Raw genomic sequence first — 13,788 nt, 5'->3', positions numbered from 1 at the left:
TGCCAGGCACACTCCACTCGGCTGCCATCCGCATGCACCACCTCATCAGCTCCTCCCACGTCCCCACAAGGTAGGTGCCACTTCACAGCCACAGAAACTGAGGCTCAGAAGGTGAGGGAACTTGCCGGGGAGCCCACAGCTAGCCAGTGGCACAGCCCAGTCAAACCCGAGGCTGCCAAGCTCCAAACCAGCTGGGTTCCCTTCTGCCACCTCGTGGAGCAAGCAAGGACCCCAGAGTCCTGAGGCCTGGGTCCAGACAGTGCTCTGCACTAACTCGCCCTGTGACTTTGGGCCAGTTGGTTCACTGCATTTGCTAACAGGAGCCCTGCTCGCACCTGAGACAGCCAGTGCTCTTGTCCGATGGTGTCATCAGCACCTGGGCCCTGAGTGAGATCCAAGGCAGGGAAACCTCGTCTGGTGGGGGGTGAATTACGTGGTCTGTGAGGATCCTTCCAGCACTTTGCTTCTGTGATAAGAGGGGCACTTCCCACACATGGCTATTGGACACCCATTGTGTGCCCGGCACCTGACTCGGCTGAATATAGACCTAATCCTTCCAGGCAGAACATGTGTGATAAATGATGTAATAGCCAGAATAAGCAGTGTTCATCGTCCTCTGTGGCCTGGGATAGTCAGGGGAGGGAGGCCTGGTTCCAGAACCTTAGGACGGTTGGTATCTCTGGCCCATGGAAGACCCCGGCAGCCTTTTCCCACCTCGACTGTCCTCCTCAAGCTTTGCCTACTCATGGCAGTGAGGGTGGGGTTCCACAAGGTTGGATGGGGACCTTTGGAGACCCCTCAAGATGACTCTGGAAGCTATGGCTCTGCTCCTTCTATGGTCAAGATTAGAACGCCCAGGTTTCTGTCCAGTTGAAGGAAGAAAACCAAACCTGGGAAGGACAGACTCATGGACCAGGACCACGGGGAGGAAAGCGGAAGGGAACAGCTCCTCTCCCATCCCTGCCGCCCTTGCCTCGCACACCTCAGGGAACCTCAGCTTAGGGCTCCCCATTAACCTCTTAGCAATACCCCAAAGTTCCCTAAAATTTCCAGAATGATTAAGAAGCCTCCTTTGGTTCATCCATGGGCTCTCTCCCTGTTCACCCATCCATCCATCCATCCATTCATCTCTCTCACTCTCTCATCTAATAGTCTTCCTATCCATTTATCTTTCCATTTATCCTCTCATCCTATCCTCACTTGCTCCTCCTATTCTCCTGTTTGTTCTCCCACCCACCCAACTTCCCATTCTTTTATTCTCCTGTCTGTTCATTCATGCCTTTACATGTGCCTGCCTCCCTTCATGCATCCAACCACCATTCTTGCCCTCATCCCGTCTGCATCCTCCCATCCAGCCCTCATCGTCCATCTGCTTACTAAACCATTTCCATCTATCCTTCCATTTATTTTCTTCATCTATCCATCTGTCCCCCATCTGTCCATCCATCTTCTGATCTACTCATCCAGTGTCCCAGCCCCATGTCTGTCCACCTCCTGTTCTTCCATCTCTCCGTGTTTCCTCTAAGCATGTGTCTGTCTGTCTGTCCATCCATCCACTGGCCTCTCTGTACATTTATTCCAGGAGCCTCACTTCTTTCCATTTTTCTCTCCTCCATCCATCCATTCAAACTTACCAATAAATGAGATTATTAAGACAAAGCACCTGACTCAGGTAACTTACAATTTATCATGTGAACGGCCATATGGAAATAGAGTCCCCAGAGCAACAGTGAGCACATCACAGTTTGGGAGTAGCCCAAAGGAATATCCTGAGGCATCTGGCCTGCATTCTCCAGGGACAGACTGGATGCTCTGCCTCTCCTTTCCAGAAGGCTCCTGCCCACAGGGCTTTGTGGCCTGTGCCATGCTGTGTGCGTGTGGAGAGCTGAAGCTGTTGTTAGTGTTCCCCTGATTCCCCTGCCTGCCAGCCTGGGCAGCTGCACCTGCAAATTGGAGCAGAGTCCGCCTCCCCTCCAGGGGCGTCATAGGCATAGAGCAGGGCAGGGCCTCACTAGGGCCTTCCCCAAACCGCCCTGGTCCTGTGTCTGCACTGTACATTAGCCTGGGGAAAAGAAGGCCCAGGAAGGGGACTTCTCTAAAGAAACCAGGCTTCGGCCCCCAGCCTTATGGCTCCCAGGTCCCTGGCCAGTAGATGTCCCAACTCTCTGACCCTTCTTCATTCCTAATATTAGCTTCGTCCTGGTTCCTCTTCCCAGACCCCAAGATTCTGCCCTGTGGGCTGCCCTGGGAGTGTGTCTGCCCGCCAAGCTGGGCAGTGGGAGCTTCCCATGACATCCCAGCACTTGAGATGGACCATAATCCCGTCTGAAGAGCATCATCAGCTCTGAGCCTAGCGTTAAATCAAAAACAGGAAAAACCTATTGCCCTTGAGTTGTCTTTTAATTTCTTTTTTGTTTGTTTTTTAACCGGCATCTCACCTCCTCATTATATAATACTCTTTGTCCCCTCACAGCCCCCTGCCCACCCCACCCCAGCTCCTGTGTACCGCCTCGAACAGCAGCTGTGGCTGCACATTTTGGCCTGGGCACCAGGGCAGAGGGATGCCCTGGCCCCTGCTCAGCCCCTACAGCTGGCAGGGCCTCGAATGGTCTGAGAAACCATGGCCTGCCAGCTTGGTGCTGCCTCCATGAGCCCCTGGCCCATCCTGGCCTCCTGCCCTGCAGCAGAGCCTGAGTCTGTTCTCATCTCTTTCCAGGGAATCTGACTAAGCACATGAAGTCGAAGGCCCACAGCAAAAAGTGCCAAGAGACAGGGGTGCTGGAGGAGCTGGAAGCCGAAGAAGGTAACGCACTGCCAACCTCATCCTTGTCCCCTCCCCTCCTCCCCACCTGCCTGTCCTTCTCCACATTCCCCCCTCCTCCTTCCTTTCTGCCCTCCTCTCCTTGGTTCCCATTTTTCTCTCTCCCTCCCATGCCCTCCCCTCCAGTTCTCCCAGTTCCTGGGAAACAAAGGTTAAAAATTCACTGAATGACAACCCTGACTTCCACATGCTCACAGCACACGCTGTGCAGCCGTAGCTATTGCGCATTGTGGTCTAGCACAGGCAGAGCACCTGGCATCCCATGGGTGCTCAGTGAATGTTTACTGAATAAATGAACCTATGAGTTCCCATAACCCATGTTGATAGAGCACCCGCTTTGTGTCAGGCATGTTCCAAACGTGTGCCCTCAACTGTCTCAGCAAACCCTCATGATGACTCTGTGGGGTACGTACCCCTGGAAGCTCCACACCCACGCTCATGCCTACACACTCAGCATGGGCCTGACCCATGGGCCTTTTGGGGTTAGGAGCGTTTCAAGGAAGCTAAAACCAGACCTGACAGCTCCTTGTCACTTCCCAATCCCATCCCACCACCATACCCTGGCCATGGCTGTCCATCCCAGGAGGCATATTAGAGCCAGTTTCTGAGGAGACAGGAAGGGGAGGCAAAGGCAGCGGGTCTGGCAGGGCAGTGCCCAGCCTCAGCATCCAGGCAGGAGGCCAGAGGCCTGGGCAGTGGACGGGCAGTCCCTCCAGCAGAGAGTGGCTGGAGGCATTCCTTTAGCACCAGGCAAACGTTTGACCACAGATTCCCTGAAATCACTATCGGGACTTAAGAGAGTGACAAAGAGGAGGGTGTGTGTGTCTGTATGTTTTTGTTTTTCTGATCTGGGGATGTATTTGCAGTCTTACAAAAGAGTTCAATCATATTTCAGGTGGAATAAATCACCTTTATAGAACAGAACACAATGAACTCGGCAGTGTTCCCGCCAAACCTAGAATGTGGGTTTACCATGCTTGTCAAGAATGCACATGAGGCCACTTACAGATGTTGTGTCATTGAGTCCTCCTGGCAGGTGGTAGCAACTTGTGCTGCCCCATTTTAACAGAAGAAAGAAAAGCTTGGACGGGAAAAGGCAGGTGCCCAAGGTCACACGAAAGCACTGGCTCCCGGCCACCCCACTGCCTGGGGGGCTGGACCACAGGAGCCTGAGCTCAACGCAGAGCCCTCCCTGTGTGGTCCCTTCCCTCTCCCAGCCTCATTTTCCCAGTGCGACAAACAAGGATGATCATACCCACTTGTTGTGAGGATGAAATCCATGCATCCATCCCAGAGGTACCTGCTGAGCACCAGCGCTGTTCCGGCTGTGTGCTGGGGACTCCGCTGTGAATAAAACAGGCTCCTGTCCTCAGGAAGCCTACATTCTAGAGGGGAGCCAGGCAAGGCACACATGTGGGACAGAGCAGAAACTAAAGGCTGGGGCGTGTGGGGAGGGCCGCTCTGTGAGGCAGGGTGGTGAGAGCAGAGCGACGCCAGCGCTGGGGAGCCGGCAGGGCTGGGAAGCAGGAGCGGGACCTGGAGGGCTCGGGCGCGTGGCACGCGTGGCTGGGGCGCGGGGCGGGTGGGCAGGTGGGCAGAGCGCGGGGCCGGTGGGAAGAGCGCGGGGCCGGTGGGCAGGTGGGCAGAGCGCGGGGCGGCGAGGGGACGCAGCGCCCGGGCCTGGCGCACGTGGCTCGCGCAGGTGGGCGCAGGGAGGTGGCGAGGGACGTCGGGTTCCGGCTGGTTCTGGAAGAGCCCGCAGGCCTGCTGACGCGCCGTGGCGGGGAGAGGGACAGCATTGGGAGAAAAGGGAGCCGAAGATGACTCCGAGGTTAAGGCCAACAGACGGGAAGGACGGGGCGGCCTCTCCCCGCGGTGAGGCGGACGCAGGGAGCGGCGGCAAGGGTCGGGTCGCGCGCGGTGGCGGCCGCGTGGGAGGACAGCCCGCCCACCACCTCCGCGCACGCGCCGCAACCCCGCTCCCGGCGCTCTCGAGGCCGGCGCCAGCGCCACCGTGTGGCCGGTCCCGGCAGCGCCCGACCTGAGCTCCGCTCAGACTTGCGGGGCGGCCCCAGGCCCCTGAGCTGGTGGGCAGGAAGCTGGGCTGGACTTTGGCCTTGACCCCAGGGGCGTTGAGAGTAGGCGGACCATCCAGAGCATCCCCTAAAGCCTGCAGGAACCCAGATGTGAAGAGCCCGGCAAACCCTGCTCTGGGCTGGGGACCCTTGGCTTCCATCTCCCTGCCTGCTGGATGGAGGAGGGGGCAGCTGGAGACAACAGTAGCTGAAATTCATTGGGGACTTACCAGGTGCCAGACCGGCGCAGTCCTCATGACAGCTGCATGAGGTGGCATTTATTACTATTACCCCATGTCACAGATTAGGAAACTGAACGCAGAGAGAAGGTGAATTATCTAACCTCACACGGCAAGAAGGTGGTGGTTGGTGCTAGGATTCAAGCCCAGACCATTTCCTGCTTCTCAAGGCATAAAATCATTTTTAAACTGTCAGTGTAATAATACAAGGGTTGCAAACTTCAGTTCTGACTCAGCTTGCTGGGTGACCTTGGGTAAGCACTTGCCCCCTCTGTGCCTGGATTTCACCGCATGTAAATGAGGGGCGGGGCCAGGTGAAGTCCTGGGGCTGAAGCAGGCCCCTGCCAAAGTCCTAGGTCAGGAAGTAGATGCCCCCATCCCCATCCCACTCCCAACCCAGTCCCCCCTCCCCTCGGGTCTCTCATCATTCTGCTCCCAGCTGCAGGAGACCCTGCCCTTAGCCTTGTGGCCTTCCCTTTGTCTGCCAGCCCAGCTCCACCCCATAGTTTTTGACCTGTGTCCTACTGAATGCCCACTGTTGTCCATTTCGGGCATCTGACCGCTGCATGCTGAGTTAGGTGGAAGACCTGACGCTGGGCCTTCTGGACTGGGGCAACCTCCCATGAGGGAGATCCAAGCCTGGCTACACCAGCTTGGACCAGCTTCTGCATCCAGCCTCCTGGTTGCTAGTGGGTGCAGTACGGGCATGTGTGAGTGACTCAGCCCACCTGTCACCAGCCTCCCTCTGCAGGCCAGAAACGCCAGTCACGATGGACTAGTGATGGGTCAGCGAGTGGGCCGGATGTTAGCGGAGCTCTCCCCAGTGTCCCGATTGCTGCCCATTTCAGAGATGCCCAAACTAGACTCCTGACGTGTTAAAGGGGACCTGGCTGGGTGAGGCCACCCCACAGAAGCCAGACCAGGAGGCTGGTAGTTCAGAGCCCACTGCCATCCAGAGTGGCACTGCTCCAGAGCCAGGAGCAGCCTGGGCTTCAAAAAGGCAGCAGCTCCTCTGCACAAGAGCGTGGCTGGGGTGGGGCCATGCTCTGCAGCCTGAGGCCAGCGGAGCCAAGTCACCCACAGAGGCCAGAGTCTGCCATGCGCCAGCTGCACTGTGCCAGCCAGTGGCAGCCTGGTCACAGTGGCAGATGTGTCTTTAGACTGACCACAGACGGCTCTGTGCTGCTGGACCGGCAGGCATGAATGCTCTGTCCTAGAATAATACATTTCATCATTCCTGTATTCTTAGTGATATAATTATTTGAGCCCTTGCTGTGTGCTAGGCCTGCACTTACTCCTCCTAGCAAACACTGTGAGGTGAGACTTTCACACACTTTGGAGAAAGGAGACTGAGGCACAGCAAAGTGACATAACTTGCTTATGGCGAAGCCAGCACTGAGATACTAATGAGAAAAGAAAAAGGCTTTCTGTCTTATTTGCTGCAGTTCAGTTCCAGCCCTGCTACTATTCAACTCGGGCAAGTTACTTAATCTCTCCACTGCTCACTGTTATTATTTACAAAGTGTCCCCATGTCTGTTGCATCACTCACTTGCTCTTCCCAACAGTCTTGTGCCATTGCCATGAATATTGTGCCCAGTTTGCAGCCAAGGAAACTGAGGCTTAGAGAGGAGCAGCCGTAGGGCCACAGTGACCCTGGGGCCCGACCATGACCTTGGGTCTTCTGTGTTTGCCCCTCAGGAACCAGTGATGACCTGTTCCCGGACTCGGAAGGGCGAGAGGGCTCGGAGGCTGTGGAGGAGCACCAGTTTTCAGACCTGGAGGACTCAGACTCAGACTCGGACCTGGACGAAGACGAGGACGAGGACGAGGAGGAGAGCCAGGACGAGCTGTCCAGACCGTCCTCGGAGGCACCCCCACCCGGCCCGCCAGCCACGCTGCGGGCAGACTCCTCACCCATCCAGGGCCCTCAGCCCCCAGATGCCACCTCTGGCGGTGAGCCCGCGTGCGGCAGCTCAGTCTCGGAGGCTGAGCACTCGACAGCCAGCAGTTGCTCCACGTCCAGCCAGAGCATCCTGTGCCTCCCTCGGCTGGGACTGGCCCCTTCGGGCCTTGTGGAGAAAGAGACGGACTCAGCCCTGAGCTCCAAGTCCGTGTCGCCGAGAAGACCGTGGTCCCCAAGCAAAGAAGCAGGCAGCCGCCCACCTTTAGCCCGCAAACACTCACTAACCAAAAACGACTCGTCTCCCCAGCGATGTTCACCGGCCAGAGAACCACAGGCCTCAGCCCCGAGCCCACCTGGCACCCAGATGGGCCCCGCAAAGGACACGGGCCCACTCCCTTGTGGGTCTCCAAGACTCGAGCTGTCTCCTCTCACCCCCCGGCCCCCTCGAACACATCTGCCCCCCAGACACTCGCCCACCAGGAGATGGTCTCCGGGCCAGGCCGAGTCACCCCCACGGTCAGCGCTGCCAGGGAAGTGGGCCTTGCCTGGGCCGGGCAGCCCCTCTGCAGGCGAGTGTGGCCCGGGCTTGGGGCTGGCCCCGCGGGTTCTCTTCCCGCCCACGCCTCTACCTCACAAGCTTCTCGGCAGAAGCCCCGAGACCTGCACCTCCAGCTGGGTGAGTTCCTGGGCCGCTTCTCCCCTGTGGGGTGGGGGTGGGGGTGCAAGTTCACACCTTCTAAAGTATCGCATCTGAAGGTAGCCAGTTCCACCAGCTCAGTGATACTAGTAAGTTTGCAAACGTGTATTGGGCACCTGCTGCGCCAGGCACCATGCCCTACATCGGCTGGTTTATTAGACTTTATTTTAGGCTCAGAGGCAGCAGAGCATGGACTCTGGAATTCACAGGTTCTGGGTTCCACCACGAGCGAGTATGTGGTCTTGGATGTGGGTGTAAATACTTGCACAATTCCTTGCTTGCCCACCCCATCCCCACCCCCATGTGTCCATCAAGCAGATGGCAGAGCTTAACCAAAGTCATCACTATCACCAGTGTCACTGTCAACAGCGTCCTTAGAGACACCATAGTTGGCACCATCCCTGTCACACCATCAGCACGGTCCCCATCACCTCTGGCATCATTGCACCCCGGCCCACCATTGCTGCCACCTCGTCCGTGTGATCAGTGCCATCACATCACCAGCACCACCACTGCCCCTGTCCCCGTGGCTGCCCTGCCGCCCCACTGATGGCACCATCATTGCCAGCTGACCTCTACCTTCCAACACCTTTTCTGTCCCCACGTTGTCATGGCCCAGCCCCATCACTCCTGGAGGATCACTGATCTAGGAATCTGTCCTTGATTTTTAATTTCGGGGTCACATTAAAATGCCTCGTGGTTGGAGAAGGTCGAGAGCCTTGGGTGGGAGCTCATGTCCAAGAATGAAGTTGGGTCAAGACCATTTTAGGAACAGGAGAGGAAGCAGAAGCAAGTTAGAGGGCTGTGTGCATGGGCACCTGCCTCCTCCAAGGACAGATGTGGCATGGAGACCACAAGGCCTGAGTGTGCTCATGGTCACCTCAGGGCTGCAGAGGGCCCAGGCCAGAGAGGGCAGCTGGCTCAGGGTGGCGCTGTGGGCAGCGTGTCAGGCACTCTGATTCTGTGCCCAGCTCATCTGGAACTCGGGACTCTGCGTCTCGGGCAAGTCCCCCTTCCCACCTCCAGGCCCAGGTTCTCCACGTGCCCAGCATGTAACCCTCACCTTACCCTGTCTTGTTTTCTGACTCCAGCAGAAGGCCGAGTCCCGAAGTCCCTCCTGCTCACCCGGCCCTGCTCATCCTCTCTCCTCCCGACCCTTCTCCGCCCCCCATGACTTCCACGGCCACACCCCGGCCCGGACAGAGGAGAACATCTTCAGCCACCTGCCTCTGCACTCCCAGCACTTGGCCCGTGCCCCGTGTCCCTTGATTCCCATCGGGGGGATCCAGATGGTGCAGGCCCGGCCGGGAGCCCACCCCACCATGCTGCCAGGGCCAGCTGCCGCCTGGGTCAGTGGCTTCTCGGGGGGTGGCAGCGACCTGACAGGGGCCCGGGAGGCCCAGGAGCGAGGCCGCTGGAGTCCTACTGAGAGTTCATCAGCCTCTGTGTCGCCTGTGGCTAAGGTCTCCAAGTTCACACTGTCCTCGGAGCTGGAAGGCAGGGACTACCCCAAGGAGAGAGAGAGGACGGGCGGAGGCCTGGGCAGACCTCCCGACTGGGAGCCCCGTGGGGCCGAGGCACCCACAGAGCCGGTGCCCGCGCACAGTCCCTGCACCCCGTCACCCCAGGGCCACCGGGCAGCGCAGTCCTGGAGCCCCCGCTTGGAGTCCCCGCGTACTCTGGCCGACCCCGAGGCCTCTGCCCCCCCGCCACTGGACCGCAGCAGCTCCGTGGGCTGCCTGGTGGAGGCCTCCACCCACTTCCCAGCCCGGAGGAGGAACCTCTCTGGGGAACCCAGGACCGGGCAGGGCTCCCCGCAGCCCTCAGGAAGTGGGGAGCCCAGGGCATCTCCACAGCAGCCTGAGGACAGGGGCCCCCCGAGCACTTAGCCGCTCTCTGACCGCTTCAGCATCTGGCTTCCGGTGTTCAGCAACAGACGTTTCCAGCCAACTTCCTCGAATCATCTGCTCTCACGGGCCGCTCCTGTCTGTCCCTCTGTCCAAGCGGCTTCTGCCCAGCCCCCATCTGCTGTATCTTCCCATGTATGCAGTTACCTGTGCCTTTTTCTATACCTTTTGTTGCTTGAAAAGAAACAAATCACACACATACATAAAGAAAACAAACCACGAGGAGTCTGAGGCTGTGAATAGTTCGTGCTTTTGGGGCAAGGCTGTAAGTGGAGCCTCCTCACCCTGCAGTCGCAGACACCTCGCTCCTGAGGCTGGCAGAGGGAAAGGGGATGCACCGAGGGAGAGAAAAAAAGAAACTTTACAAACTGCATAATGAGACGTAAAAGCAAGCACTCCTGTGTACAGATGTTTATGGTTTCTATTTATTGCCTCTTGTCCCACCCCAGCCAGTGGCCGCTTCTCTCCGCCAGCAAAAGGCCAATAGCGGCCCCACCCAGGCAGGCCCCGGAAAATCATCTTTTCCTCTTTTCTTTTTTTATGCAAGACAAAGACAAAGAAAGAAAATGTTACCCTTCCTAGGATTTCAACATAAAATTACAGGAGCAGGTAGAAGGCAGGAGCTGGTTGGTCCCCCCAGGACTCCCGGGTACCCTGGCGGTCTGAGTTGTGGGCCCATCCTGGCATTTGACAGGCGGACAGACCACCCCACCCACCCAACCCCCTGTCCTGGTGCCCTGTTTCTGCACCCTACCCCTAACCCCTGGGCTAGGAAATCTCTTCCCGATCCTGAGCACCTGGCCCAGGCCATAGGCAGCCTTCTCTATTCTGAAAGCTACCCACAAGGCTGACTTAGCAGGACCCAAGTCCTAGGGACTGTTCCCAAGACTGGGGTGTGAGTTTGTTCCACCTTGATCCCTGGAGTATCAGGCGCCCTATTTCCTTCATGGTTGGGCTTTTCCAGTGCTTGCCACTGAAGGTTTACAGGGACCCATTTCTGGACCCCTTTGCAGCAGGACTGGTTTCCCCCATCCCTGCCCCACACTGCCCCTGCCTCCACCACCCCAAGGAAATACCCACAACTGTGCCTGGTGGGAGCTGCCAGGGCCTGTTTGGTGCAGAAAAGAGAAAGAGGATGGTATTCGATTCTTCCCCCAGCCTCCTCCGATTCTCTTGACCTAGAGGATTTTTGAATTGTCCTAAGTGATCTGGATTCTTCTCCAGAGCAATGAGAACTGGCCAGTGCCTCTTCCTTATCCCATCTCTGCCTTCAAGAAGCTGCCCTGCACTTCCTCAGAGCAAAACCTATAAGAAAAATAATATGATCAGAGATTTAAATCCCCAGTTGAAATCTGGAACTTGAACTCTACCATGTTCACCACACCCTGAGGGAGGTAGTTTTTTCCTGATCTTCCATAAATGGTTTTCTTCACTTTCTACACAGGGGGGAGAGCGAGGGACCCTGCCTGGCCCATGTAGCCTGGGTGCTGCTGTGCCTTGTGCAGAGCAGGGGCCTCTCTGGGCAGCCCACAGGCCTCAGCCAGGCTTTTATGAACCAAGTACTTGTCCAAGGGCTCCTGAGCTGTGGAAGTTGTTTTAAAAGGACGAAGTAGGTAGGAGGATCAAGACCCTTCTGCAAGCTCTCTGTGCCTGGCCATAGTTCCCTCTTCCTTCAGTTCACAGGAAGGGGCCTGCTTGGCCCCTGATGGGTGGACACACCAGCCACAGGTCCAGACTACAGCCAGACCCACCCTGTTCATATCCTTGCCTCACTTAGAGTTAAGACAAAAAATGCGATAACAGGGCAGGGCCTCCCTGGGGGTCCACTGTGTGCCAGGGTGCTAAGGAGTCGGGGTTAGCTAGTAGCTCTTGGCTGTTTGACTCAGAGTCTGGGCTCTCATCCACCCTGGGAGAAGCCAGGAAGCCCAGCCTGGCCGATACCGTACTGTTCTCGCAGGGCAGGGAGTGGGCAGGAGCCAGGCCCCAGAAGGCCAGGGCTTTCCCTGCCTCTGCCCTCCCGCCCTCACCCATGGGGCTGTCCACAGGCCGGACACTTCAAGGGCTGAGGCCTGGGAGCTGGGCAAAGGGCATTGCTTCATCCCAGGTTGGAAACCTTCCTGGGCAAGATCTTCCGGCCCCAGGCCTACAAGGCAGCAGACCGTGGGCTCTGCTAGACCAGCCCCTGACTTCGGGGGTGGCTGCACCCCTCACCCCACCCTGTACCCCAGCTCTCCTGGGCACCATCCCCCTGCACTCGAACAGCCCACCCACCTAAGTTTCCTCCCTGGGCAGCCTAGTGACCGTGGCCAGCAAGGGAGGGTCCCTGCAATCTTGGGGCCATCAGGCTCTGGCAGAGGAGAAGTAACCACAACCAGCTGGAGACCTATTTCTAAATGCCCAGGGGGAAGATGCACAAATGGAATCTGGCCAAAGGGCTACTACCCCACCCAGGTGCTCAGAGGGATGGAATCGATGCCCCTAGCCTGGGGTGTATGTCACTGGCACAGCTCTAACCCCTCTTCCAGACTCTATTTCCACTCCCCTGAGCACAGTGTAGCTCACTCTAGTCATGTCCTCCCCTGGGCCTCCTGCCCCCAACCACTTCTGCAGTTCCAACTTGCCTATAACGCTGTTGTCCCTGTTAAAAGAAGCAGCAGAGAAAGCAGGGACTGATGTGTTGGCGCAGCCACCTGTTCCATGCTCTGTTGAAATGGCCTTTCCTTGGTACAGACTAGCTCTGGTCCTTGTACGTTAGCAGTCGGGGAGGAACCAACTGGCCGAGGTTTCAGAGCCAAACCTTGCCTTCTGCTGGGATCCCAAGCCACCTGCCCCCAGGCCTGCCCCCCAGGATGTCCTTCACCCCTGGCAACTTAGGGCCATTCTGGGTACCAACCCACTCCCCACCGAAGGCAGGCCTGCCCTGCTGTGCCCAGCCCTGGCTCGCACCCCGGCCTCATCCCCTGGGACCCTCCAGGAGCCTGACAGTAGCATGCTGCCTACTCTCACCCCCAGGACCCCCAACTCCCAGACCCAATTGTCCCTCTGCCTCCTTCTTTTGGGAAAAATCTGAAAGAATTAGCTTCCAGATTTCTCTAGCCCCTGCTCCATCCCCCCCACCCCACCCACTCCTTCTGAAGTGGAGCAAGCAATATATCTGAGCTGAATTTCTCTCTAGTCCTTTCTCCAGATAAACCCTTCTTAAAGCAAAAGTCCTGGCTGAACAGCCCTCCCTGGGGACCGATCTGCCGTGTTGACCAGGGGAAGAAAGTTCCTGAAGGCCTGTTCCACAAATTCTGCTTCTGTGTTGTGAATCCAGTCCGCTTTCCATTAGAAAACCGCTTCGGCACTTACGATCACTTTACTAAATCTAGTGTTTAAAAAAAAAGAAAAAGAAAAGAAAAGAAACATGCAGGCAAATGTAAGATACACGCTCTCTGTAAGATAAATATTTGCCTTTTTTTTTTCTAAAAGGTGTATGTATTCTGTACGTGAAATTGTCTGTAGAAAGTTTCTATGTTCTTAAATGGCAATACATTCCAAAAATTGTACTGTAGATATGTACAGTGATTGCACTGGGATGGGGTAGTTTTGCCTGTAATTTTATTTAAACTCCAGTTTCTACACTTGCATCTTGCAATGTTGGTATGGTATATATCAGTGCAAAAGAAAAAACAAAACAAAAAATCCATGCAGGTCTAAAGCACAGAGTCTGACGTACAAAAGGAAAAAAAATGCTCAGTATTGATGTGTGTGACCTTTGTTGTAAATTACATCTGTACTGTGAATGAGAAGTTTTTACAAGTATAATAATTGCCTTTATTACAGCTCTGGCTGACTGTTCAGCCTGAGGATATTTTTTAAAAAAAATAGCATGTTGGAATAAATTTGAAAATCCCAACATAGCCCTGCTTGCCTGGCTCATGGTTTTTCTAGAGGGTTGCACAGTGTCAGAGTGGGAAGGACATTTGGCATGCCAAGTGCTCATTTTAATAGAGAGTAATTGGGCCCAGAGAGGGAGAGTGACTAGACCATAATCACACAGCCCAGGGCTCCCTTGTGGCCCCTCACTTCCAGGTCTGGCAAGGGAGCACCACGCTGCCATGTGGCTGGGGGCCTGTATTAGTTGCCTGGGTCTGCTGTAACAA

The 13,788-nt window shown here is 56.4% G+C and overlaps 1 protein-coding gene across 2 annotated transcripts in view; it reads left to right on the top strand.

The window, feature by feature from the left end:
* HIVEP3 (HIVEP zinc finger 3) overlaps positions 1–13,545 on the top strand; it is a 470,759-nt gene extending 457,214 nt beyond the window's left edge. For both annotated transcript variants that reach the window (XM_075997106.1, XM_012735840.2), the window contains 3 exons: positions 2,717–2,803; positions 6,835–7,715; positions 8,828–13,545. In XM_075997106.1, the coding sequence (XP_075853221.1) occupies positions 2,717–2,803; positions 6,835–7,715; positions 8,828–9,625 (1,766 nt within the window). In that variant the 3' untranslated portion in view covers positions 9,626–13,545. The remainder of the gene's footprint in view (positions 1–2,716; positions 2,804–6,834; positions 7,716–8,827) is intronic.
* The last annotated feature ends 243 nt before the right edge of the window (positions 13,546–13,788 follow it).

The sequence above is a fragment of the Microcebus murinus genome, chromosome 2 (assembly GCF_040939455.1).
Source record: "Microcebus murinus isolate Inina chromosome 2, M.murinus_Inina_mat1.0, whole genome shotgun sequence".
NCBI classification, from domain to species: domain Eukaryota; kingdom Metazoa; phylum Chordata; class Mammalia; order Primates; family Cheirogaleidae; genus Microcebus; species Microcebus murinus.
The sequence above is the reverse complement of the archived record's forward strand: the minus strand, read 5'-3'. Positions and strand labels throughout refer to the sequence as shown.